The sequence below is a fragment of the Lipophrys pholis genome (genome assembly GCF_963383615.2).
Source record: "Lipophrys pholis genome assembly, chromosome: 2".
In the NCBI taxonomy this organism is placed as follows: Eukaryota; Metazoa; Chordata; class Actinopteri; order Blenniiformes; family Blenniidae; genus Lipophrys; species Lipophrys pholis.
This window is the reverse complement of record NC_137636.1, coordinates 20,157,475-20,185,153: the sequence shown is the minus strand read 5'-3', so window position 1 is coordinate 20,185,153 and position 27,679 is coordinate 20,157,475. Positions and strand designations below refer to the sequence as shown.

General features: G+C 40.0%; 1 protein-coding gene across 2 annotated transcripts in view; it reads right to left on the bottom strand.

Moving 5' to 3' along the window:
- Positions 1–238: 238 nt before the first annotated feature.
- The window catches only part of mdga1 (MAM domain containing glycosylphosphatidylinositol anchor 1), a 181,563-nt gene continuing 154,122 nt past the window's right edge, over positions 239–27,679 (bottom strand). The window contains exons 14-18 of one of the 2 annotated variants that reach the window (XM_080458769.1): positions 26,097–26,249; positions 25,438–25,599; positions 19,549–19,679; positions 6,936–7,053; positions 239–910 (exon numbers count right to left, since the gene is read on the bottom strand). In XM_080458769.1, the coding sequence (XP_080314895.1) occupies positions 825–910; positions 6,936–7,053; positions 19,549–19,679; positions 25,438–25,599; positions 26,097–26,249 (650 nt within the window). In that variant the 3' untranslated portion in view covers positions 239–824. The remainder of the gene's footprint in view (positions 911–6,935; positions 7,054–19,548; positions 19,680–25,437; positions 25,600–26,096; positions 26,250–27,679) is intronic. The other variant, XM_080458770.1, reaches the window with a different exon arrangement.

Here is a 27,679-nt window from a genome sequence, read left to right as displayed (position 1 = left end):
GCACTGAGGTTCGTCTCTTGTGGTAAGCAGAGAGGCTACGAAGGGCACCCTTCTTTATCCTCTGTTTCTGGTTTGTCCTTCCCTCAGCCGTTCATTTGTTTGTTCATTCAGCAGTTCTTTTTTTTCTCCATCTGTCTTTGTCATTCAAGAGCTCCTGTAATACCAAAAGCTGGGCCAGGAGGGAGACAGTCTGTGGACAAAAGTTTGATGGGGTTTTTTTTATTTTGTTTTGTTTTTTAACCACATTCTCTCTCACTTTCACGTTCTTCGTGGAATCCCTTTTCCCTCATTATATTCCCTCAGGTCCTTTGTCATCTTTGGTAGAGTGTCCGACACTTTGGTGTGTCTGGGGAATCGGAGTGGCCGTAGGGGAAAGCGGTCCAAGAGGGGTGAAGATACACAGAGGGTGCACGCTTGTATGAAGAAGGCTTATGAAAGGAGAGGAACAGGCGACAAGGTGACGCGGATACAGTGAATCTAATCTAGTGACAAAGAAGAAAATGTCAGATTTGACGCCAAAGACCATCAAGCATGTTAACCTTAAATACAGTATGAGCATCACTTGGTTATACAGACAGACTCAGGTGAGGTGGATCTTCAAAGAAGGCAGAGGATAGAGACCTCGCCAAAGATATAATGTTTCTTTCAATTGAAGCAAGAAAGATAAAATGAATGTTAGAAAGACGTGTGAAGAGAACAGATATGAAGAGGGAGAGGACAAGGAGAAGGGTAGAGAGAGAGAGAGAGAGAGAGAGAGAGAGAGAAGCCAAATAGCGCATATCAGGGCAGTGTCTGTCATCATAGACAGGCGGAGATGGCGCTCATCATCTGTAGAGTAGTGACAGGAAGCAGGAGAGGCCAAAGGTCAGCCAACTGGCCAATGGCAGGGAGTGTGACCCTCCAATCAGAACTGTGGAAATAATCAAAGAGAGAAAGAGTCACATTAGTGAAAGATAACAATATTACAGTGTAAAACACCTTTGACCATCTAGGACTTTGTATTTAATGCAACGGTTACTGCTCATCCTTGAACTAGGATTGTAACACATGTGGTCAAAGCTTATGAACCTGCTGATAGGTGGATTCATTTAGATTCCGCAATTGTAGATTATTTTACATTGCCACTCTCAGTGTTTTTTCAATTGTGCTTGTGTGGAAGACTGTGCAAGACCTGGTGGTCAACATAACAACTACTAGTGTGTGAGTGATTAGACAGGAATATATGGGTAGGTCTCGAGCCTGTCATGCCTCCTGCACACTTACTATATAACTTCTGCTTTGGGACATATGTTTTATTTTTTATCAACCACAATGACGCTCATTGCCTCAATTGGTGTTTCATGAAAGAAACAATATAAAGAATAAACCCAATATGAAACACTATTGAATTTAAATAAATTATTAGGGCAGACTTCTAATATAACAGGACAGATGCATACAAAAAGCCTCAAATATGAACAAAGTCTAATACAGTAGATGTATATATTGCACTTTTCCTTTGTCATCATTTACTGTCTTTATGTCTTCTCTAATCCAAATATCAGTGTAACACCTCACTGGGAAAGTGACTATATTTGGTCATTTTCATATTTCTTACAAAGAAACGATCATAAATTAACGACAGTCTGGCAATATCTGCAAATATGCTAATAACAATGCAATGCTGAACATATCCCCAGTGTGTCCAGTATAATAGATATATACAATATCTGAAACTTTTACCTAATAGTTCATACTGATGTAGGACCAAAGCACTCAATAGTGTATAGGATGTAAAAACAGGGTGTTAAAGCACTTTACCGAAAATCAGAAACAGATGCTTATAAAAAGCATGACTTTGTTTTGTCCTTCCCAGTAAATTCTTTTCTATAATCCATATATATAAATATAATGTAATGGTGTTCATCTTCTCAATAAATCCTCACGTTCTTGTTTCTATCTTTCAATAAAACCTCAGAGTACAATCTTACATGGCGAGTTAAAATTGATAAGCCCATCGCAATTTTTAAAACATACCTAATAAATAGTTTTTAGGTCTGAGATTGTCTTTCAGCCCTGAGGCAGCACATAAGCAATAAAATGAAGTCTTAGTGTTGTGGAGAGCTTCTTAACAAGAAGAATCATTGAACTATATCACAACATGTTTCCAGTGTTGAAAGAAGAAAAGGAAACTGCAGAAGAAAAAAAAATCTTTGTTTTATGGTTTCCTGTGGAGAAAAGAGTGTCAGCGAGGGAAGGATAGGTTGGGTGGAAGAAAGAAGGATAAGAAGACAGATAGGGCCATGGATGAGGGGGCGGATAAGTAAACAAGAGAAACAGAGAGGTTCTCCATTGAAATCCCACACATTGTCATGACAGCTTTGAGATTTTAATGAGAAAAAGAAGTTACAATTGATGTCATCACCATTATGTGATGATTTTTTTTTTTTTTTTTTTTTTTGTTTCCCCCTGCACATTGTGATTGTTTATGTACAAGGAAGCCACACATCTATGCGTATTTATGTGTTGCTGTTCAACAGTTGAGGGCCCATTTACAGATGAAAACAATTGTCAGCTGCATACATGAGCTGAGCTAGAAGTTCCCATTGTTTTCTTTTAAGGTAGAATCTTGCACTGCCATGCAGGAGTGGTACAGAAAAAAACAAAAAACATTTGTTTTCTTCTTTGAAATACACACAGTTTACTCTGTGTTCATGCAAAAAATCACAAATGGAAGCTGCTCAAAAACAGCTTCATATATTAAAAAGCAGGTATTGTATTAAAGAGATCAATATGATTTCATATCATTGAGGCCATCCTCCAGGCTAAAAATCAATATGTATAATAAAGCCTGGATCTGTATGCAGCACAATGCACAACACAACACACACACACACACACACAGACACACACACACACACACACACACACACACACACACACACACACACACACACACACACACACACACACACGTTTCTGTCTTGGTGGGTCCAGCACATTGACATATTGCATCCCCCTGCCCTTCACCTTTACCTTCACTAATACAAACTGACCACCTTTGACCCTCACCGTAACCTCGCATTAACCTCAGTCGTGTATCACCCACCTTGTTTTTTTATGTGTATTTAGTTATTTTACTCTTTCTACATTTTTTTCTGACTACAACATACGATGCTGGGTTGTGTTGCTTCAACAGAATTCCGTTGTATTTACATGACAATGACAATAAAGCGATTGATTGATCTTTTAGACAAACATCAAAACAATCAAACCTGCTACACCATAATCTTCTGGTGCAATCCTTGTAGTCAAACAACATATTTAATACATTAGTATATCACTGGAATGAATGAGATTATGTCAGATATCCCTTTTCTCGAGATATACTTTTGGATGACTATTTCCAAGACCAAAGACAATGCATGTTAAGCTTTGAATGGAGTTGAAGCTGATTTCAAATGTGGTCATGATGTTGGATGCAAAAAAATTATTTCAGTACTTGAAAATATCAACCATGTTTATCGTTGTTATCCAGTACACCTGCTCTGATTAAATTACCTATTCTGTCACTCCAGTGCGGACATGTAGGTCCTGTAGAGGGCACTTAAAATGCTAATATATGGCACTTGAGAAGCCAATCAAAATTGATTTTAGGAGACGGTGTTATAAAATCTAAACTGAAATGAATTAGATGTAGCACAACATCTCTAAAACCTTTTTGTCCTGCGATGTATTATCCTGTTGCAGCTTTTACACAATCACCTTCATTGGAACCTTAAAAATCACAATAAAATTATTTTAGTAGCACGCTAACATCTTTCAAATAAACGGTTCTTTGGTTGCCAGGACTTGATATTCAGAATAAAGGGAGAACCGTGAGAAACAGGCTCACCTTCCATCGCCTCATATCGTCTCCTGCAAACACACATCTGAGCCAGGTGGAGCTCTGCGAATTGGGCAAGTGGAGTTACACTCCATTTGTCAAAGGCAATCATCCTTCATTTAGCATACCAGTCCCCTGAGTGTGTGCATATTTAACCTGAAGAAAATTCACATGTGAGTGATACTGCCGCAGTCAGTTGTGCACTCGCAATGTGTACGGGTTACTACATATACAGTATAAATATCCAGTCATACCATTTGAGGGTGGACACACAGGCATGCGTGTTAGAAAATGTGTGTTCATTTGGTATGTGTGAAGAGACACAAGTGTGATGAATCAGCTGGGCGATGCTGCCAAGCTGACTGACTCCCTCCACATCCTGTGAGGTGCAAGGAGCAGCAGCAAACTCTCATTGGTGAAGTGCCCTCAGGCTTAGTATCGTCCTGCTCCCTCTCACTTCACTCCTCTTTCTCTATCTATGTATCTGTCTGTATTTGTTGACACTGTAGCCCAGCAACAGTGGCAAACATCTGTATCTACCTTTACAAAAGTTCTTCAGACTGAAATGAACCCGGTATATTAAAAACTACCTTGACACAACATTTCTGTATTTCTGCAAATATGGACTTAAACCTGACTGCCGGTAAGCCTTAATGTTGCTTGCATTTTAGCTTTAATTCATATTTCTTAAAGGGAAGAGAAAAAAAAACTCACAAAAGAAAGATTAATTAAATTTTTCACTGATCCTCATTTTAGCTTTGTGGTAAAATCTGTACTCAAGATGCATTATGTTTTTTTTTTGTTTTTTTTACTGTAGCAAAGACTCTTTAGTCGCCTGCCTGATAATTACCCATCTGTCTGCACTGTATGCCTTTGCCTGCACAAAACCTGCAGGACACACACACACACACACACACACACACACACACACACACACACACACACACACACACACACACACACACACACACACACACACACACACACACACACACACACACACACACACACGCAGGCTCGCATGCTCGGAGAGCTCCAGTGCCTTCCTTTTCCTGTTTATACCTTCATCCATTATTCACTTCATCCCCCAGCGTTGTAACATGTACATGAGTGTGAGATTGCACTACACATCCAAGCAAAGAGTCATAAGCACACCCGTACACAGACGCCTCATACTGAATGGTTTTAAAAGGTAAAAGAAGGTTGTTAATAATACAGTAGTGTGCGTGTGCGTGTGCGGTCTGTTTTATGCTATTTAAATGGCTTTAATATTTCCTCTAATATATCGGAAACAAAATTTAATGAGACTATGCAGATTCAATGACATTCGCTCATATTGAAACCTCATGGTAGGTCCGTCCTTTTAAATCCCCAAAATGCCTGGGTGTCTGATTTACAACCCAAACAGCACAGCATGTCGACGGCAGGAGAGATCCACACATGCAGACCTTTATTGTCATGGTAACGATAACAAAAGATAAAGAAGAAATGCTGTCTGGTGAAGTTTGAGTCCCGGTTTGGATTTGAAAATTTTACTAATTTTAACTGGTGACCGGGAGAGGAAATCAAACCGAGGTTGTCAGCTCGTCCTCATTATTGTCGTATGAATGTCAAAACACTGATATTCTGAGAAGAACTTCAAAAATAAACCAATAGCTCGTTTGTCCCTACACAGGATTCATGTGAAATGAATTGTGCACAATTCTCCACCTGAAGTCAAAACTTACCCGAAAATACTTTTAGGTATCGTAATTTCATAAATATACCACATTCGATTAAAATCGATGAAATGTATGTCTGAGAATGTTGAATCATGTGGCAACCTGTCTTCCAGGGTGCAGCACAGCATTGAACGAGATGAACTGTTGCCACAAATCTTCATGTTTGAACTCTGACTATTCATATTTCTCAGTTTATCCTCCGTCTGAGTCACACTAATAAAATAAAATTGTCTTTAAGTTTTATCACAATGTTCCTTTTGAATCATACTGTCTGTTAAGCTACTTAACTTTTTATCCATACTTCCTGGGATCCCTTATCTGTTCCCTCTTCTTTTGGAAAGTATATATACACATACATAGTTCCTGAATCAAGGGTTCAGTGATGGATGATATTGTAAACTACACAGATGGCAAAGCCATTTGAGACTTGGTTGTGGGTTGAGCAATGGATATATAATTCATCACATCAAACTAATGTAACTAACTCAGATTGTACTTACATTAAAAGAAAGTCTGTCTAGTTTACTGTTAACAGATCAGTTACGTGTACTCCCAATGTCAGTCCACATGTTTTACCCCCACATGTGCATATCGTTCTCATTCGCCTGACAGTGATATCTGTGTGTACATATGATACCGGCTAGTTGTGCATGTGTGGACAGACAGAATGAAAGTTGATATGAATTTTTAATGATGCATATGCATGTGTATGGCCTAGCTGGCAGAGGACTGCACGTAAGCCCGGGTGACACTGAGAAATCGGTGAGTTTACGGGGTTGAAGAAGCTTGTTCTCACAGGAGTTTCATCATTTTCTACAACTCTTGCTTTTCTTCTCCGTGTTGTTTTTTTCTCTTTGTTTCTGTGATATCTTGCCATCTCTTTAAAATACTCTGACGAGAAGTGTGCCATTATATACAAATTTAAATATTTAAATCATGTTGATAGATAATGTGGAATGGGAGGGGGGAGCATGTGGTGTCCACTTGTCTCCATACAGCCCCCACAAAGACAATGACATTTCTCTGGATTCCTATACCTCTCAAACACCAAATGTACTTCAAATACTGTATGCTCTTTATACCAAATTCCTCGTCTACTGCTCCCTAACTGTTATATTTCAGTTTAGATCAATTCAGCTTCTTAATAAGTGCTTTTTTGGCATTCAGAAAAATAGTCTCCAAACAAATTTAAGAACTTTGACCGTGTCTATTGATCACAACCAGATGAGGTTTGCGTTTATGTGTGTGTGTTTGACTAAACACTCGCACGCACGCACACACACACACACACACACACACACACACACACACACACACACACACACACACAAAGTCACATTCTACCTTACCTGTCTTACCTGCGTTGGCTACAGTGTTTTCTTGTTTGCATTTTCCTATGGTGATGGATACGTCATCGATGGCAATGTCCCCCTCAAAGCTTGGGCCTCGAATTCCTTCAAACACAATCTGTTGAGGAAACAAGCACAGACACCAACAGACATTGGACGAGTATGTCAGATGCAAACTGCACCCCCTCTGAAGAGACTCCCTGTAGGTTCATAGAATTATAGAATTACATGTACATTAGTTTAACAGATATATAGCTTCATTTTGCAATCTGCATTTTGAAAATTACACGTTTTACAGCTCAGAACATTTTCTTTTGACAATTGTGATTTATGTTGAAATATTAGCCCCACACACACCTTCACGTTAAAATGTATCACGTGTATCAATCACAGAAGCATTTTACAGGTAGCAGTATCCTCAGGTGTTACTGTAAGTCTTTAGAACTTGCATTTCCTTAGCCCTGAATCATTGGTGTACCCAGAACAACAAAACAAAACAGGAGACTCATCTGAAAAGTTCTCCATTTTAGCCACCAGCCATCTGGTTTTGACTGACAGCCTAATTACTATGGTGTACCGAGGCACCAAAAGCCCATCGCACCCAGCTAATCAAAACCAAGCGTATTCTGTCTGCCATCCGAGGAGGGAGAAAATGCAAGTAAACAAGGAAACTTTGTTGGTCCAAAATAACAACAGAAGCTACTCTTCCAACTCTAGTTGTTATTGACATTTTTTTATTTTTTTTTATTTTATTGCAGACACTGCGGCTTTCAAATTTTTAATTTAAAATATGGTAACCAAAGTGCAGGCTGTGTAATCATGTCTGAGGGACATCCACTGCCCTGCTAATATTGTTTCATTTGATCTATTGACTAGTTTCTACATAAGTCCTCTACATGCACAAATTGGTGCACAGGCCATAAAATACAGGGACATTGTTGACTCCATCTGCCAAACAGCCCTTGAGCAATGCACTTAACCCTTAAGATATTCCAAAATACCAGAAAGTGTTAAGTTACGTTTGACCAATGGCTGTACCTACTGGTTAACAAGAGAGTGAGCAGGTGCAAACATAGAGGGGTGGCACATATGCATGACTGACCTCACTTTAGAAACTCCATCTGTTAACACCGACAAGCTGCCCTTAAAGTATTAACAGAGCAGGGCTGCCATCAATTTGTGTGTAAACATTTCAAGCCTGTGCAAGAGGGGGTTCAATTAACCTGTTTGTGACCTTTCCAAGGAAAAAAGCCCAACCTATCCCCATACATGCTCCAAGTAAATGAAAGGGTGGAGAGGTGGCACAAACACCATCCCTCTCAGCAGAGGCAGTCCATTACTTGTGTTTTAATCTGCAAGTGTTGTGCTGTTAGTGCGTAACAGCAATGTCAAGTTGAAGTATCAAACAGTAATTCATGGGGCAGATACCAATAACCTATTCATTGCCTAAGACAAGGAGCACCACACGAGTGTGCATGAGAGGAAATTTGTCCAATTCAACTCTGCAACGTAATCATGAAAAACCAAGTTATAGGGGAATAGAAAAATACTGTGCAAAATGTCTTTTCCCAGTTAGACTACCCTCTGAAGTCTAGATCCAACAAGAAAATGTATGAACATTTCTTTCCTTGGTGTATTTGTTTCAACTAACAACTGTGCAACATATGTGCATTTGTGTGATGGCTAAAGATGTTCGAAACCCCATACTCATAGTGTGTATACAAGTACCCTGAACCAATTTCTTTCAGTTTTTTCTCTCTGTTCTTTGAAAATAGAGCCAATTCAATTACATTCATAAAGAGGAGGGAAACACAAGAGCAGTACCATCTTTTTCCCATTTACTTTCCAATTTAGTCCCGGAATGAGAGATCTTCTTTGAATGAATAAATAAAATAATTGGGCGAACCTTGAAGCTGATTGGGCCATGTTGAGGGACAAAGAAAAGAAGTCCAGCAGCTCAAGCAGGATGGATTTAGCTGCACAGCTCATTTGTGCAAAGGGGTTATTTGATTTATCAGGCAGATGTGATAGTTGGCGGGGGGGGGGGGGGGGGGGGGGGGGGGGATTTCAGGGGTAGTGGAGAGAAGAGGCTAATTGGTCAAAAGGCCATGGCACTCTAATTTTAAAAAAGCCAGAATGCTGTGTCTTCACTGTGTGGTAAACATTTTTGTTTTCATTACTGTACAGTCCTCTTGCAGTCCTTTTGCTTATTTGCGTCACAAATAGGACAAACCAGCATGTGTTTGCATTCAATTTTTACACGCGCACACAAACACACCTCAAATGACAAAGAGATATACACACACGCCTGTACACCTGCAAGTGCGCCTGCATGAAACAAGACAGCAGATTGTTTTATAATTAAGAGCCAATGAGATAATAATTAATAATTGAGTGATGGGAGGCTGTACAATAACACTGGCATTGATGTATAAAACCCCAGCATAAATGTCCATCTCCATTACGTATATACTAACACAATCAGGCCAATCAATATAATTTAGTTTAACACAACAAACAGAATTGCACAGCACAAAGCAGTGCAGTAATGCAGAACTGACAGATAATAATTTTGTTTGTGTATTTTACAAGAGAGGATCAGGAAAATAGGCCTCTGCCCTGTGTGAGCTGATGGTACCAATGCTAACACTTAACATCAAATATTTCCCCAAGTTTCTCAAACATGAGAGCAGCAAGTTTGCTGATATGCAGCCATGAAATGTTTTCGTGCCAATATAGAATAATAGCATTGGAAGAAAAAACCCAAACTGTATATTTATCTAAGATAGATAGATAGATAGATAGATAGATAGATAGATAGATAGATAGATAGATAGATAGATATTGATATACAACTTATTGAAAAATTATCTCTGTGAAATCTACCTTGTATTAAACAAAACCTGAGATCTATGCAAATGAGACACTTGGGGAAGGGGCCACATGAGACTAATTTTATACATACTACAGATGATATGTCACTCTGACATTTAGTATTAAATAAGTGCTTCAAAAACATTAAGCTCTTTTAGAAGATTGAGACTACAATGTTGATATTTTATTCCCAAACAAATTGTGTTGAAGTTTCAAAAGTTACAGTTGTTTTCATCCCACTGCTTTCTGTGTGATGCAGAGGCTGGCTGGGGAAGTAGTAGAAGCACTAGTAGTATAGTGTGCGTGTGTGTGTGTATGTGTGTGTGTGTGTGTGTGTGTGTGTGTGTGTGTGTGTGTGTGTGTGTGTGTGTGTGTGTGTGTGCGTGCGTGCGGCTGCAGGATCAAAGGTTGTACAGTAAAGTGTCAAGTTGAAGTTGTGAGTGTGTCATTTTGTCGAGACTTGTAACCTTTAATGTTCCTATTGATGTGCTATCCACATGCCAGAGGGGACACAGAGGAAACAAGCCTCTATGGTGTGAGGCACACAAATGTGGGTTGTCCTGGTTTCCAACAAGCCCCCCAGGTACCAAACACTATGAGGAACACAGATGCCCTCTGGGTAATCCACAGAGGAGCGAATGGGGACACAAATAATCTACTACAACATGTTACCCATTTTTTGTAACTCAATTGCTTGCATGATAAGCTTGTCTCGATATGCAACCACTACCAAACTGAAAAAAAAACGTACAGGAATGTGGCTGATGTATTGCTGTGGGCGAAACAGTAACAACAGATGGCAGCAATCGGCATATTTTAGTAATAGACAACATAAAGGGGCTTATTCAATTGGCCTGGTTGCCTTCACCGACAAAACTTGGGTGAAGGTTATGTTTTTGGCCGGGTGTATTTATTTATTGGTTTATATGTATGTATTTGACCAACTTTTCGCAAAAAGGATTGACCTGAATTGAATGAAATTTGGGATAGTTATCTGTAATTTACCTTCGTACTTGAAGCATTTGGGCGGCGAGCAGTGCTGGTCATATATACGTTTTTTGTTATTCCAAAAATCAAGTAAATATCAAAAAATGTCTATAATTGGACCAAAAAAACGAGGTTGCGGAGGGGTCTGGGGGCCTCCCCTGGCAAAGTTTTGGAAAGAATTGTGTACGACTAAATACTACATTGTGACGTGATAAATTGCAGGACTTGTTGATATTGAAGGAACCAAACACCAAATATATTATAGAAGAAATATACCTATTTAAAAGCACATAACTGAACCGACATATTTCCATATATACATGTGCATAATATATACAAAGAGGTATACAAAAGAACCACCGCCTGTGGGAGAGGCTGTCCGCTGATTAAGGCTCAGTAACTCGTGTCCGTTCCTGGGTTCCCTCGTCCGAGGTTCTACTGAACACATATTTTAGATGGCTTTGAGCAAACCCTCCGCTATTTTTCCGTCCGTCTTTCTCAAAAATTGACCGTCCAAATGACAACTGGATGGCTCGCCGCCGAACACTGTGCACTGAAATGGACCTGCGGCTTGCGAGTACCCGACCCCCCACCCCAAAGTGAATGTCGAGGAAACACTGTCTTCTGCAACAGCTCTTGTTTCGGATAGGCGAGAAGGAAAAGTGTTCTTAAAGACATCATTAGTTTTGCTGGCTAGAGCACAAAGAGACACAAACTGCAGAGACGAGTGGCAGCACCTCAAAGGCCCGCGGTGTGTGCAGTCAGTTGGCTGTGCACAGGACTAGAAAGTCGGTGTTCTCCGTGGACATGCTCTCAGCAGATGAGCAAATGAAACAAGCGTCAATCTACAGTAAACTCCTGCACTCGGTGGAACCAAATGACATCCACTTCAAAAACCAACACAGGGGAATAAAGTGAATTAGGAAATCAGACAAATCTTGTTGAAAGAGTTCAAAGGGGGAAATATGAGAATAACAGATGATGGACACAGCAAGAATCTTCCTGTTTATATTTTTGTAAATTAGATTTATGGGAACATTTTCTGTAACACACACACACACACACACACACACACACACACACACACACACACACACACACACACACACACACACACACACACACACACACACACACACACACACACACACACACACACACACACACACACACACACACACACACACACACAAACGGACTACTTACTGCTCCATAGTTTCTAACCACACAATGATGCTGGGATATACACAATATATTGATATAGCTTTATCTGTTTCTTTCCATCTGGAGTAGTGAAGAGAGAATATCTGATCAAGTTGCAATTTGTAAAATGCATAGTTTAGAATATTTTTTTCACATTTGAAGAATTGCAACTAGGATATGATAAATGTGTTTCCTTGTAGTTCCTTAAAACCCAAATTACGTCTTCCTCATCATAAAAACCCCCCAAATTTTTAGTACATATATGTTTCAACATACTGTCTTAAAACTAATACTTTAACAACAATTTATGCCTGCAAATAGACATGTGCTTTATAAAACAAAGGTTTGAAAGTCAGTTGCAGTCATGGGATTGGGAACAGACTCATATCGCCTGCAGTTGTCTCAACCTCTACCCTTCTACAACAAATGCACCTGACCAGTACTTGTGTTGGACTGAAAATATGCAGTAGAAATGGACTATTGTCTGGATACCGTTCAGCTGCGAAAGGCTGCTTGTTCTTGCGTCACATTCTTCTCAAAAGCTCAGCACAGCCCAACTCGACCCCAGCAGCCAAAAACACAATCCCCAAATCACCTTTAACAGTCATCTTCTCCTCCCGGCACATCACCACCAGGAGCGTCTGAAGCAGCGAGCTGATAGCAATTTGAGCTAAATAACTTTGATAGGGGAGTTCCTTGCGATTTCAACTTGTTGTAAAGAAGTAAAATAGCAGATTGCGACTACATCAATCGCATGGTGTAATTCCCATTGTCAACAGCAGACAGCTCAATCATTAATATCGAGTGTGAGGAAACCTGCTCTTTTGACACAAAGAGGCAGATAAAGAATGGTTAAAGACAGTGTTTGGTAGAACAACATGAGCAAGTGGGGACATTTTTACACTCAGACTGAGTAGTACTTCAGCGTTTTAACTATTAGTTGCTTATTGAAGTAATCAGTTGATGAAAAACACAAGAAGCATTTCTGCTAACTTATGAGCCATTTTATTACCACTGAGGAATAAAAAACTTTCTCTTCACGTCAAACTTTAGTTTCAGTATCATAAGATGCTCTTTTGCTTTTTGGGGCATTTTTGATTTATGTCTTGGGGTTTTTATGTCAGGTCTCATTGCGCATGGTCTCTTTTCCTGATTTGTATAATATTTAGTAATCTCCTTTCGGCCCTGTTCACGCAACATTTTCAAGTGAAAACTTTCATTGCATTTTGCGTGTTGAGTTGCGATGACAACAAGTGATCTTGGAGCCACTGAAAAGGCAACAATCTGAAAATTGCGTCCAATTTAGAACTTTTCAAAACGCTCCAACTCCATCTCCATGTGGACAGAAAAACATTATTAATTGGAACTTACCTGTACTTTTCAGTGTTTCTGCCATTTCTGTGTGAACAGGCATCATTTCCAAAACGTTGCCAGACAAACGCACAACTTTTCTGAAACCAAAATGCGAAAATGATGCCTTTTCGCTTGAAACACTGTCGTGTAAACGTGGCCTTCATGTTTTTGGACTTTAGTCTCATTATTTAGTTTTACTCTCATCCAGCCCCTTTGTATATCTATATTTTCACCTGTTTGTGTATTAAACCTCTCTGTATCTGACCTTATTCTTTGAAATAACAAATGTATTTTACAGTTTTCTTATGACCATTTCACGTATACCAATATGTGGTAACGGTTTGAAGTAATCTGATACCAGCCAATACAAGCGGTAACAATATGAAACATCACATTTTAGATCTTGTGCAGTAGTTGAATGCATGCATTATTAAATCACCTGGAGGCTTTTCACCCCTTTGTCACCTCTGTTGGTAATCCAGCCTTCATGTTAGGAGAGGCAGAAGTAGGAGCAGAGTTTGGAAGGCAGTAGTAAAACTCAAACTTACAGACAGGTGAAAAGTAATTTCTTCTGAGTTTATTCCACCTGGCCTTTAGAAAGTTTGATAGAAAATGCCAAGTAGTAAGAATTTAACCCCCCCAAAAAAGACTATTATAATGCTACTCACCTCTTTTGGCGTTTGCTTGGATCAAGCCTTCATGCTCTCCACATTATTTAACAGCTTTATTTGTAACAGAGCTGTGGTTTGCATGTGTACATGCTCGGGCTGAGTAGGTAGATAATATCTCTTCATTTAGCGTGAAAGGTTGATAAAGGTTACAAATGTTTTGACCGCATGCAAATTTATTTACCCATTAATCCATTTTGACCAACTTATCTGATTTAGACTTGCGGGGTAATGGAGCTGACACCAGTCTATCCCAAGGCAAACACAAAGACAGAGACAATCATACACATTCACTCTTCCACAATTGCATAATTCATAACTGTGGAAGGAAACCAGAGAGACTGGACTGAATCCATGCACGCATGGGGAGAACATTTAGACTCCCCAAGCTTGGATTTGAACCACAATATTCCTGTAGTGAGGACAGAATGCCAACCACTTTAGCAGCATGTGATCACTGCATTTCAGTCATGCCACCAAATAAAGGGTAAACAACAACACAACACACTGTAATGCCTCATTTCAGCATTGTGAGCCTGTATGCCACTGTTTAAAACAGTTTGCGATACCTAAACTTGGTAGGGTTGTTTCCAGGCATTAAATAATACAGGGTGCATGTGTGATTTTTTATTTTTTTTTCTTCTCAGAACCATCAACAGGTATTTGAAATCATGTGCAATCACCAGAAGATGATACTCCAGCCAGACGACACACACTCACATGAACACTGCGGGCTACTCGACCTTGATGAAGCATGACTGAGCAACATTCCATGATGGAGTTGACAAAAATACATCGATAACCAAGGACAGACGAATATGATGAATTGTGATCTTTTTCTCAAAAAACTATGAAAAATTCAGTTTTTCCAGTTGATATCATGGAGCGGGAAAAAAAACTAAAGATGCATGCGCACGCACAAAAAAAAAAGCCCACAACAAAGAGAGAGATGAGAGAAAAGCGCCATAACTGAGGCAAACCTGTAGTTACCAAGGCGACGGCTCTGTCGAGCACGCATCCTTCCTCATTCATCTATCCTGTTTCACCTACCTTTACCCGAGTCACGATACAAATGGGGGTATGAATATTTAAGCTGCATTAAGTGCTTTATTGACGACATAAACACACAAACTCTCACAACTCATTCCCTCTTGTTCACACACACTTTGTCTAACCCTTACTTTGCTCTCTCGCAAAGACGTTTTGTCTCATGCTTGACTGTGTAATTCCTTTTTAATTACCAGCATGTTACGATGTCAGGAACAATTAGATTGCTTGCGCTAAACACCATGCTGAAGGGACAAAGCAGTACTTTTCAACTCCGATGGCTTAACTTCAATTTCCCAAATAGTTGACTTTGTTTTCACCACTTTTTAGCAGTCGGAAAGGCTGTCATGGAAAGCACTCCCACACATTGGGAGCAACTTAAGTGCCTTTTCCAAGGATGCCTTGATTTATTCAAGTAGACATGGGGATTAAACCGCTACTATCCACAATGGAGGACAACCCGTTTCACCAGCCAAGCCACAGCTCCCCCATTTACCATAAGGCCCTTGAGCTACCGATTCAGTCTTTTATTTTCCATTTGTTGTATTTATCAATGTAGAAATCACAGGTTAATACAAGGGAAATGAAGCTTGAAATACTATGTGTGACAAATAAAACATAATTTTTCCCTTCTAACTATGTAAAAAAGAGGATGTTTTTGAGTGCTAGGTAGCATCTATAGCTACATCTCCAACCTACAAATTTAAGGAAAAATAACGGGGACCGTATATTTTCAAATCTAATAAAGCTGCATTATATTGACTGTATAACATGGACGACATATTAAACACTGAAGGAAAAAACATTTCACCATTCCCTGAAATATATCACACCATATTGAATATGGCAACAACTTTTATCAAAAAATGTTGTGAGAAGGCCACATTTTCCAATATGTATCAATCGTCTGTAAAGTGAGGGTACCAATTTCCACTTTCCAATATAGAGAGATGCCTCTTCTTGATGTGGTGTCACTGACAATCACCAGCATTCAAATGTGACCTCTCTTTAACACAGAGAGTTTTTCCTGCACTCTCTATATGGTTTAGTTAAATTATGAACCGCAATTTTAAATTCATATTTTTTTTTATTTTTTTTTTACATACAGGTAACTCCATGCCCATCATTACTCCAGAAAATGTTTGTGTCTGTGATGTGCACTTTATATACACACTTGTGTTACTCATCTGGTGCCAAAAAATATGGCTCACTTGTCAGTTTCAAGTAGTGTACAACTTATGTAACATTGAATTCAAACCTCACTGAAGTAATTTGAGTTTTAATTACTGCCCCCAACCACCTCCAAGTGAAGCGTTCAGCCAGCAGGTAACAGTGTTGCTGACAGGCCAAAGTAGACCACAATGTATTGCACTTAGGCCCTTTATGTTTATCAAATGAAGTTGAACAAAACAACTACAAATGTGCAAATAATACATTATTTAATAACTGTCTCCAATAGCAGCTCTAATTTAATATGATCTGTAATAATTTACAGTAAATAGAATGTATTATGTTATTGTTTTTATAGTTTGTCAATTGTATTCATACCAATGACAATTTGGAATTTCAACATAAAAAGAAATTACAGGTACATTTGATTTTTCAGTTTAAAACAGATTCTGAAAAAAATGATGAGCATAACTTATGGTTTCATTATGCCCAAAGCAATTAAGAAATCAGACTGTCCGGAAAGAAAGACACATTTATGTGTTACAAGCTTATACCAAATAAAGCACATACATGAAAACGCATTGATTATTCTGTTCACTCAGTGCATGAGTGTTTAGCAGTTTACAACTAAAATGGTCTGAGTAACTTGTTAACATGCAAAGACAATGAAGTCTACACTGTCCACCACCACAGCCTGAGAACGTACAGTATGACCCCTGTTTCAGCCCTCTCAGTGGTGTAAGAAACATGGTATTGCATAGGCATGGTTAATGAAGAGCAAATGCAGCCCCCAGCAAAGGCCTTCAGCCCACATTCATCTTGAATTCAATTTCCCCCATGCACGTACAGAGAATATCTGAAATCATTACAAGACAACTAGCAGGCATCCCTTGCTCATAAATAAGCCTGTTAATTGACCTGTCATAGCTAATTGCTGCAGGGGATAGGAGACTGGTGTGTGAGTGTATGTTTAAAAAAAATAGTTTATCTGTGTGTGTGTGTGTGTGTGTGTGTGTTCAAAACAGTGTCTGCAGACAAAACAGTGTCTGCAGACACATGTAAAGTGAAGGTATAAACAGTGTGGGGAGTAGTGGCTACAAATTGTTGGGTAGTTAAAAGAGTTTCTTTTCAGGGATTGTTGATTTTAGTGCCATTAGTCATGAGCCTTGAGAGAGGGGAGTGTAAGGTAGACCAGGGCAACGGATCGACCCAGGTGGTTTATTGTCTCAGCACTGGGCCAGAGAGAAAGAGAAGTCGAGACAAAGAAAGAAAAAAAAGAAAGAGAAACACACACAAGAGGAAACTAAACCATCATCATTTTCAGCACTTCTCCTCCCTATCTGCTGGGTTATAAACCCTGTGAGGTAGGCACGGATACACACCAACACACCACACAATCAGACACGTTGAGGAAGAAAGGTTGGCAAAATGAGAGGGAGCATCATGTCCACTCAGAAAGGAAAACTGAGTCATCTAGTTTACACATGCCAACAGGGAAAAGCTAACTGCAAGCGCAGCTGCCAAGGAGCCAAAGGGACCTCAGTGATGTGTCAACAGACAGTGTTCAAACAGAGGCGTTTCTTCTACTCTACCTCCCAGACTATTTTCTCCCACTACCGACTCGATGCATAGAGTTAAGTTAAACTTTGAACTTCTGAGAAGCTTGAAGAAGGTACAATGATCATGCAACTTGAAGCGTTAAGACTCCACCACTTGAGCTTTACCTGCGTTTTAATGGAGACTCGGGCATGAGGACTCGTCCAAGTCGCTTTCTATTTAGGTGGGACACATTTCGAAATAGATTTACATTTGTAACTGTCATAATAGAAGCAAATATGACACACACACCCAAGATTTTATTGTAGCTATTCGATTTCCACAATGGTTGGTTATCACCGGTTTCATCAAAAGCCATGATGCTTTCACCAACACTGGCATTATCTGGACTGTGGTCGATGCTAAATAGAAAATAGACATAAATGGATAATCTATTGGTACTAACAAACAATGTAACAGTTTGCTTGACCAAATGGTTCAAGAAACAAATCTAGTGCCAGTACCTTTGAGAGTTTTCTCATTACTTTGGGGGTGATGACATGGTGTGATATTTTGCTTTTACAGATATTTTTAGAAAACCTTGTTTGCTACACATTGTGAATGAGGATAATAATCCGGTCACTGTGTGGATTGGCTCGCTGCTGACATTCAGCAGAAAATGAGCTGAATGTCCACTCAGAAGCCCTCATTTATCAATACTCTCCTCAGAGCTAAAATGTCAAAACGCCGTATCAAAAGTTATTTCATAAATGATAAATACACTAATGCCACTCATGTAAAGTCTCAGGCTTAATTCATCTAAATAATACCTTCCACTGCCTTTGTAAGTCACATGTCTTGCAAGCATTTGTGCAGCCTAATAAATAATACTGTGATATCATATTGATTCCAAAGTACATCTCTGATATTGCAAATAGTCTAAGCATGTGAACACCTGCAGAAACCCAGAAACTGGCAGGGGCACTGAGTGGTACTTGCCAAAACAGAGCTTGAGCTACCTCTCTAACCTTCCCACCCACTGCAACAAAGTCCAGTTATCTTGGACAGCAACATGAGGCTTGAAGACGTATTAACATCTGGCATTGCTGCTTTCCAAAGTGATTTTGAGTGAAATTTCTGTCAACCCAATATTATTTTGAGAACTTCCTCTGGTTCTGTTGAGCTTAAATGCCACTGTGAATAATGTAAGGAGGAGAATCAATTGAAACAGAAACGAAATCCACAAACTAATTCTTGGAGTAAATGCCCTGTTTCTGTGAAAACAGGATATACAGCCCTTTGCTCTGCCTCGCCTGCAGTGGAGGTCTTCCTCTTGGGAAATACATGGTAGAAAGGATATGGCTGCAACAATGGGAATGTGGGGGGAAAAAAACAAACCCTTTTTTTGGGGGGGGTTTCTTGTTCTTTTAGCAGTCCAAAGGGAACCTGACCATAGTGTTGGCACGTCTTGAAGGACGATCAGGGCAGAGTTCTTTCAGCATCATGTTAACACTACAGAGCATACTCAAGTTTGCTGCTCAACAAATAAGCAGGCGATATCTCAAGGCCAGGTTGTAATTTGTCAGTAACATCACTGAGGGGGCAGAAGGGCAGCAGGTGGTGAATATTATCTCGATGGAAAAAAAAGTACCTGGGCTTTGTCCTCTGCTGTCTTGAATATTGAGTGATGCAATACTGTGAGAAACTGTTAATATCATGGAGTATATGAAAAAAAAAAAAAAAAAAAAGCATTGTCATTCACACCATGCTCCTACCTGAAAGGGTCCGCTCGGGCTGATGTCAAAGAAAGCTCTCTTCCAGTCTGGACCCTGATGACCAGACTTCGTCCAGATCACTGAGTCCACGGAGGCAATGCTTCTTACTCTCAGCAGAACATTCAGAGTCCCTGTGAAGAGAGATGGCCAGCACACACACACACACACACACACACACACACACACACACACACACACACACACACACACACACACACACACACACACACACACACACCATTAGAAACCATCAGTGGAGATGCAAGTGATTGGTTTTATGGTGATTTGAATACATTTCTTTACCTTCAGAGATAAGTGGACAATTGATGATAGAATCCTAGAATCCCATGTATTTACAAAAATATAATAGATTGTTTACAGTCACAAAAGAAACAAGGTCGTTTTTACAGTCATGATTGTTTCAAATTCCCAAACACGGAAAACTGATATATGTTATAATCTACAATGTGTGTGTGTGACAATTTCTTCACTGCTAGTTGTGCTGTTATGTTACACATGGCAACCCATTTTGAGTCATTTAATTTACAATTGCAAAAACTGCAGTCAATAATATGATTTTACATGCTGCCCCACGTTGCACCACCCACATTCAATTTGACGTGTTCATTTTGATCAGTGATGGAAACAATTGCATATACTGTTGTATGCAGAAGTCTTAAGGTCAGAGACTGTAGGTGCATGACATTTAGGTGAAAGTTGAATGTGTGAAGTCCCTTAGGAATATGCAATATGTCATGGCCTCTACAGTGACAGTCCACTGGGCAGTTTTATTTCAGAGTGACAGGAAGAAAAAGAACAGAAGACAGAAGATTAAAGAGAAAATGTCACACAGATATAGTGGAGGTGAGAAAATGAAGTGAAGTGGCAAGACAAGAAAGATATAATGGAATGATTACTTGCTATATACAGTAAATAACACATTATTGGGGAACCATGGGGAAGTGATCCAAATAGGTTGCTTGTGTTTCTCTCTCAGGTCTCTGAGGTATGAGGGAAACATTCATCTTTTTAACGATCTCCAGCCAGCTCCTAATTGGAACATTAACCAACCACGAGTCTCTTAAACAAATACGCAAGTAGGGGGCCCATTACCTGTGCTATATACTGCACTACCTCAAACGTATGCTTCAATATGTGAATTAATCACTCTGTCGTGTCCATGTGTGTGCAAGTTAACGCTATTCAAACTCTGACAAACAAACTGTAGTGATACCCTCCCTCGCCCTACTGTGTCACAGAATAGGTGAGACTCCTGCCCAGACGTCTTTACACGGCAAGGTTTTCAAGTGAAAACGCAAAACTTTTGGAGCATTCCGGGGGTCCATCCGGTGGATGACAACGATGCTCGGAGTCACTGAAAACAAATCTTTTTGAAACAGACCCACAAGGTGGAAATCTCTGGAAACACTTGGAAGTGCACAGCAGAAGTGCTGGAACTACGCATATGCTCTGCGGCCGAATAAAAATGGCTCTTTTGCACATGTGCTAGTTAATGGACAATAACAACAAAGCCGGAGTGTCATGACTCCCAGTACATATACTCCTGAGACTTGGTGGTTTTATAGTTAAGAGTTAATAGCCATCGAACTTGGTCGCCTCTCCATTCAAATGTCTGTGTACTTGGCGCTGTTAATATTTAAAGTGTATTGTTCTATGTGTGCATGGTGTGCGGTTTCATAACAAAAACAAACAACAGCGCCACCTCGTGGCCCGACATGCTAACTTCATCATTTTCAGTGTTTCTGCAGTTTCCGAGTAAATGACATTGGTTTCCAGTGTTGCTTTGTCAACGCAAAACTTTTCTCAAGTGAAAATGCAATGCGTTGTTCACTTGAAACGTTGTAATGGAAACAGGGACTAAAATGTCTTCTTGCTTCAAAAGAAGTCTTAAGCTTTACATGTGAAAAGGGTCAAATAAACATAATGGATAAAAAAATGAATTGAACCAAACCATCTTCATTACTGCTTTATCCAACTCAGCGGGGGCCTGTGGCGCCCAGCTGAGTACAAACAAACGGCAGGACACAGCCTGGACGGACTGACAACCAGCTCATCACAGGTAAAACACACTCACATATACACATAAGGGCAATTACAATCATCATATAATTAAAAAAAAAAAAACATCTTGAAGAAAGCCTCCTGAAAGCACAACTAGAGCCTGAACCATCGACATTCGCTATGGCGTAAGAATGCTTTCCACTCCACCACCGAGCAGCAACCAAAATGTATTTTTATGAATTGAAATAAAAAACAAGATGCTGCCATCACATAGATTTTCTCTTAACCATTGGCCTGCAGGAAACTCTTTACTGGACCAAATTAACTCAATGAGATGAAATTGGACTGCAGTGATTGTTCCTATGATTCAAATGACTTTACCAATCAGTGGGGAAACTGATGAACTGATATCGATTGAAATGCACGGGATAATTTTGATGTTGCCCAATTTGATCTTTATCTGCCCACATCTCTTGCTTCACTTCTATGTCCGTGTGTGTGATTGGTCAGACACTGAAAACTCCAATTCCATGTGAACGCACACACGTAGGTCTGGGTTGAACTAGTGAGTTGATAACCTGCTTCGTAGTAGCGGTATGTCCGGATTAGTCAACCCATGAAACAGAGAGAGATCCTGGATATGTTTATCACGGTTCATAGTCCAGGCCTCAGGGCTACTTGTCTGTAGTATTATGAGTGAGGAAGACATAGATACATACATACGGAGTGACAGAGATACACAGCAATATGTTGGTTTTTATCACTTGTATGTCTAAATTAAGTAAATTTTGTCTTCAGTTTTGATGTAAGCCTAAAACTATACTGTGACAACTGCTTTAGTCACCAAGCAAACAGATTTTAGACAGGTTTCATAATTTTCCAAAAACATTAATTAACGAGATACAACTTTTGGACTTCATAATGAAAGATATACTACATTTCTGAATGATATAAAAATAGCAATACATGGGCTGCACTGTGGTGTAGTGTTTGTATGCTCCCCCTTGTGCATCTTTAAAAATTGTTTTGTCTGGTTTCTCTCATTTCCTCCCACGGCACAACAGCTATGTGTTTGAGGTCAAATGTCTTATATGCCCATTTGTGTGAAAGTGTGTGTTCCAGCATCTAACAATCACAAATAAGGTAAAGTGATAACGAATATGCATGATTGGATGGATAACATTATAATATAAGAACATTTTACTGTAAGCATTCATATCAAACTTGTTTAAAGTTTGACTTGATAAAAGTCTTTAAATACTATACAAGGCGTGCATTCTCATAAAACCCCGAATTCTAATTCGGCTGCCATCACTCTGAACTGAAAATAATCCTGTAATTCCAAGTAAGCTTGCCAGTGGCACTCTGCAAACCTGAGCCAGTCTAGAATATCCTGCAATGCCAAAGAAAACTAATTAAATGTTGTTTATTGTTACTGCCAGCAAACCCAAAAAGAACATATTAAGGTGAACCACAAAACACATTACCAGGGGAGGTCTTTAAACACGGTGCAGCCCTATTCCACTCCGAAAACCCAAAGCCAAGGCAAAGAACATTAGGCAGTTTTTCCTTGTTTCGCAAACCTTCAAACAATACTTGTTTTATATTTTCTCCCCCGTAGGATTACAGAAGAGCTTACCGAGATGAGGGTCAGAAAAGGGGAACATTTGAACAACATTTCTAAAAATTGCGCTCGGTAAAAGTGCATGAACGCGTTACAACACGTACAGCTCTTTGAACACTCTACAGGACATTAACGCTATACGTTCAAGTACATGACAACGAGCCACACTACTTCAGCATCTTCCCTCTATCTTTGAACATCACCAGGTTGATGGCCTCTCCTGGAAACCTACCACTCGTTTTTTTTTTTACTTTATCTCTTCATTTTAAGGTATTTTTTGGCTCATGCTTTATTTCTTTATCCTACCATCCTCCTTGGTCCCTCTTTCTCAAGGATGACTGACCCTCATCCTCCCCGCGCTTCTCTCCCCACATGTTTCCTCTCGCTGACCTCTTCAGTCTTATCCTCGTCTTGTCCTGCCATTAAGAGTCACACCGTGTCTCTCCGGCAAGAGTGTTAGCTCTGGCAAAGTGAGGCAATTAAAGGAACAACAAATTGGAACCGACTTGTAGAACAACGTTGAGAAATTGAGAGGTAGCTTGTAGTAGAGCTGGAGAACAGATTACTAATCTCCCCTGAGCGCCTTGTGTCTGATGTTGCTCGGTCTTACTACATTGCTTTGGTTGTAAACCATCTACAACACATTTGGCCAAATATGCAGAGTGAAGGAATTGTTGCAGTGTCGGCTATAAGTAAGCTTCTCATTGAGGATTATTACACTGTGTGACATGCAAACATTTTTCATTGATAAAGATAGTGAAGACTTAAAGACCGCTTATGTGTAGGTCTGATGACGATAACCTGTACGTGTACATTCTGTCCTGGCAGCATTTTTCCTGCTACTCAATCTTATTTGTCACTGCAACTTTGTCACACCTGACTGTCAATCTGTTCATCGTTACTCTGCGTCCAATTATCTTTATACATGCAAATCTGGAGCCAATCCACTCTCTCTTTAAAATTTAACAAAGCTTTTTATTCTACTCTAATACAGCTTGAGCACAAGAGACCTCCTCCCGAGCACCACTTTCAGATATGTACCGCTCAACACCTACCAGACCCTGTGGTGGGGTGGGGTCACTCTTTGCTTGTCACCAGAGCCTGATTTCCAAACTCAAAATTCAATTAATGTCCTTCCATTACTTACCTGACCTCTCCTCATTGGAATGCCATATATATACAAACGAAAAGGGGTTGCACTTAAACCTCAACACTTTAGCAGTTTGAAAGTGCCTTACACAATAAATCACACCCATACACGGACACACCGATAGTGACGGAGCTGCAGTGCAAGATGCTTTCACCTTGAAACACAAAAGTTGGGGTTCATTGGCTCACTAAAGGCTGTCTTATAAAGAAATTAAAAAAACGTAATTTAGCTTTTCTGAATAGCACTTCTAAGATAGAGCATCAACATGTGGGCTGTTTGTTCGTGGCTCAGTTATATATTAAATCTATAATAGCCCCGTTTCCATACCTATTTACATATACTACACGTGTCTACTCTTATAAAATACACACCTTCAGGAGACATGTGAGGTGACCATGGGAACAAATGTGCTGTGGAAACATAAATCAATATTGCATATACTGTATGTGGGCATGCCTGTATGTATTTGCTAGTTGTGCTTTTTTTTTTTTTTTTTTTTTTTTTGGGTGGGGAAACTATCTGTGAATGCAAGTGTTTTGTTGTGTGTGTGCGCACATGCCGAGTGTGCAGGTGTGTAGGATTTTAGATGTATGCATTCTGACTGTGTGACAGAGCATATTATGATGAACAGCTCCCCCAAATGACTGATTGTGTCTTGCCACCGCCATAAATCACACACCCACTGCCCCTTTCAACCATCTCAGAGCACACTCAAACGCACACACACTGAGGATCAAGCAGAGACCGACGAGCAAGAACTTTTGTAACACCCCACCCTACTGCCTTCCCCTCCAGCCACCCTCAAGCCCCTTTCTCCTGTACAAAGATTTTTTTTTTTACACGCACGCACGCGCGCACGCATGCGAATACCACAAAGTTGTGTGACAGGCTCTACAAGCGAGGGGTCGAGCAAAGTGTTCAGCTTTTGACAGAAGCCAGGTGATATGAGAACCCTGATAGCAGGTGTACTCTTGACTGTATATCCACGTGAGCCTCTGTGTTCCTGTGAAAAGCTCTCACAAGGTAGAAGATCCTGTGTATGTGTGGTGCGCGCGTACGTGGGTGTGTTAATGTTTTTTGATGTAGCACTCACCAATGTGTTTGCCCTTCATATGATAGTAGAAGGAGACGCAGTACGGGACTCTGCCGGAGCCCTTGGGTCCCCTGATTGAGGACACATTGAAAAGAGGAGACAGTAAACGTGCCTTGTCCCCCTGAACACGTGGGCGTGACGCTTCAATGTACATGTAGTAGCCTGCAATCAACAAGACAACACAAAAGCAAAGAAGGAAAGTCACAATGAAGACATTTTTCATTAACAGTAAAGTCGAGTCCAGAACAAAAAAATATTGGGAAGTTTACACATTTAGGGAACTATGAACATATTGAAGCGAAATTTTTTTAATTTCAATAGGTTTACAAAAGTATGGAGTGAATTGTGTCAGCAATATTTCCACATGTAACGACTTGTCATATCATTTTTGACATTGACAAACGGCACAATGATACACATCGACCCCAGAAGCATATAGTACGTACAGTTACTGGAAATATAAATCCAGACTTGATGCTTTGATATAGTTTATGTGTTATTTTGTATTGCTGTGGATTAGAGATACAAAAAGAAAATGCCTTTAAGTATATCGTCTGGTTAAGGAATGTTTCATTTTACGCTCCACACACTTTTTACGAGCTCCAATATTTTTTCTCACACTGCTAAATTCCCCTACATGGCTGTGATCTGTTTCTCACCCTCCTTGGTTCCACTGCGATCCGTCTCCGGGCCGGTGTTGGCAGATCGTTTGGGATTCTGTGTCAGGTGATTTTGTCTCGTCCAGTCGAAGATGTCACTTCGGTCCTGAGAGAACCCACAAATTCGCTCATCCTCAAAGCCACATACATGGTCTGAGGTATGTGCATGGAGAGGAAAGCAAAACACACTTAGTCAATGGCATGTCACGGCAGGTGACTTGTTACAGTACAAGTTGCGAGTGACATAACCTATATTTCCCTTTTCTTTTGTACCCACTTTTCTTGAAAATAAATGGCAACAATTTAGGTCTGTAATGGCCTTTACAATGTGCACTTTAAGCCAGACAGAGGGCCAATTAGTGTCAAATTGATGGGCACAGTGTGGGAGTCAGGGTATATAACCTGAAATCCCACATTCTAGCATGCTATAATGTATGACTCCCAATGGAGGATATTTTTGAAGAGATCAATGAGTGATCGGCCGAAAACTAAACAAAATAGCTCAAATTGTTTTACTCTCTAAAGATTTAAAAGGTAAACCAAACCCATTATTTAAAAACTACTTTATTCGAAGTGCGTTTCAGAAATACTTCTTTGTTCAATATTGTCTAGAATGTAGGGATCCACTGATAATCTTAGTGATCTGGCTACTGGTGACTTGATGCGGTAAAGTTCAAGTGAATATTAAATAAGTAAATAGTATTGTTCCGTGGTAACGTTGCACATATTTAATTTAGAAATGTTTACATGTAATCAATGAAAAGGAGATCATTTTTAAGCATTCCTCAATGATGCTGTTGAGTTGGGAAGTAAAAACAAGGGGCAGCACGTCATTCAATTCAAACACTTTGAGAAACACTTTTTTTCTCATCAAGGACAAAAAAGATATTCTGCAAAAGGCCTTTAGTTTTGTCACTCTTGAAGCTGACGTCTCTTGTTAGTCAAGTTAAAGGAAGAGCTCTCCATGGAGTTGTCACCTTCATTAGCCCATCTGGAGGCTCCTGCCTTTTTCAGAGATCCACTAAACAAATGGAAATCAAGCCGAGAGAGTGTAACATCACCCATCTGAAACTGTCCAAGCTGACAGCGCCAGTGAAACCTTCCTGGCCACGTGCACAGCTCGCTGCAGATGCATATGGCTCGAGCTCCCCAGGAGGATAGCTCTTTGTTTCAGTGAGCTAATCTATTACCATTCACACCCTGCCCCAGTACATGCGCTTCTTTCAATTTTCACTGTTGTTCTCGCAGCCTGTTCCAATCTGCTGTTGTTTTAATTGCTTCACCCTGATGGAGCCAACTGCCACTCCTGCCAAAACAATCTCTTAATGAAGAAAATAGACAAGATGCAACTGAGTGAGAAAGAAGGAGGGATGGCAAGCTGAATGGTGAGCGCCAGAGAAAGAACGACCTCGCTCATGCAAAGAAAAATGGCTGTGGAAAAGAAAGACGGTAATGGCCGAACACAAGAACGACGCATCCCATTTGAGGTAAGGTGCACTGTAGTTTGGTCACATGTGCTTTCAGCCGTCATACAGAACCACAGACCAGGGTCATAATCTGGGATCATAGCCAGCTGTGACCGT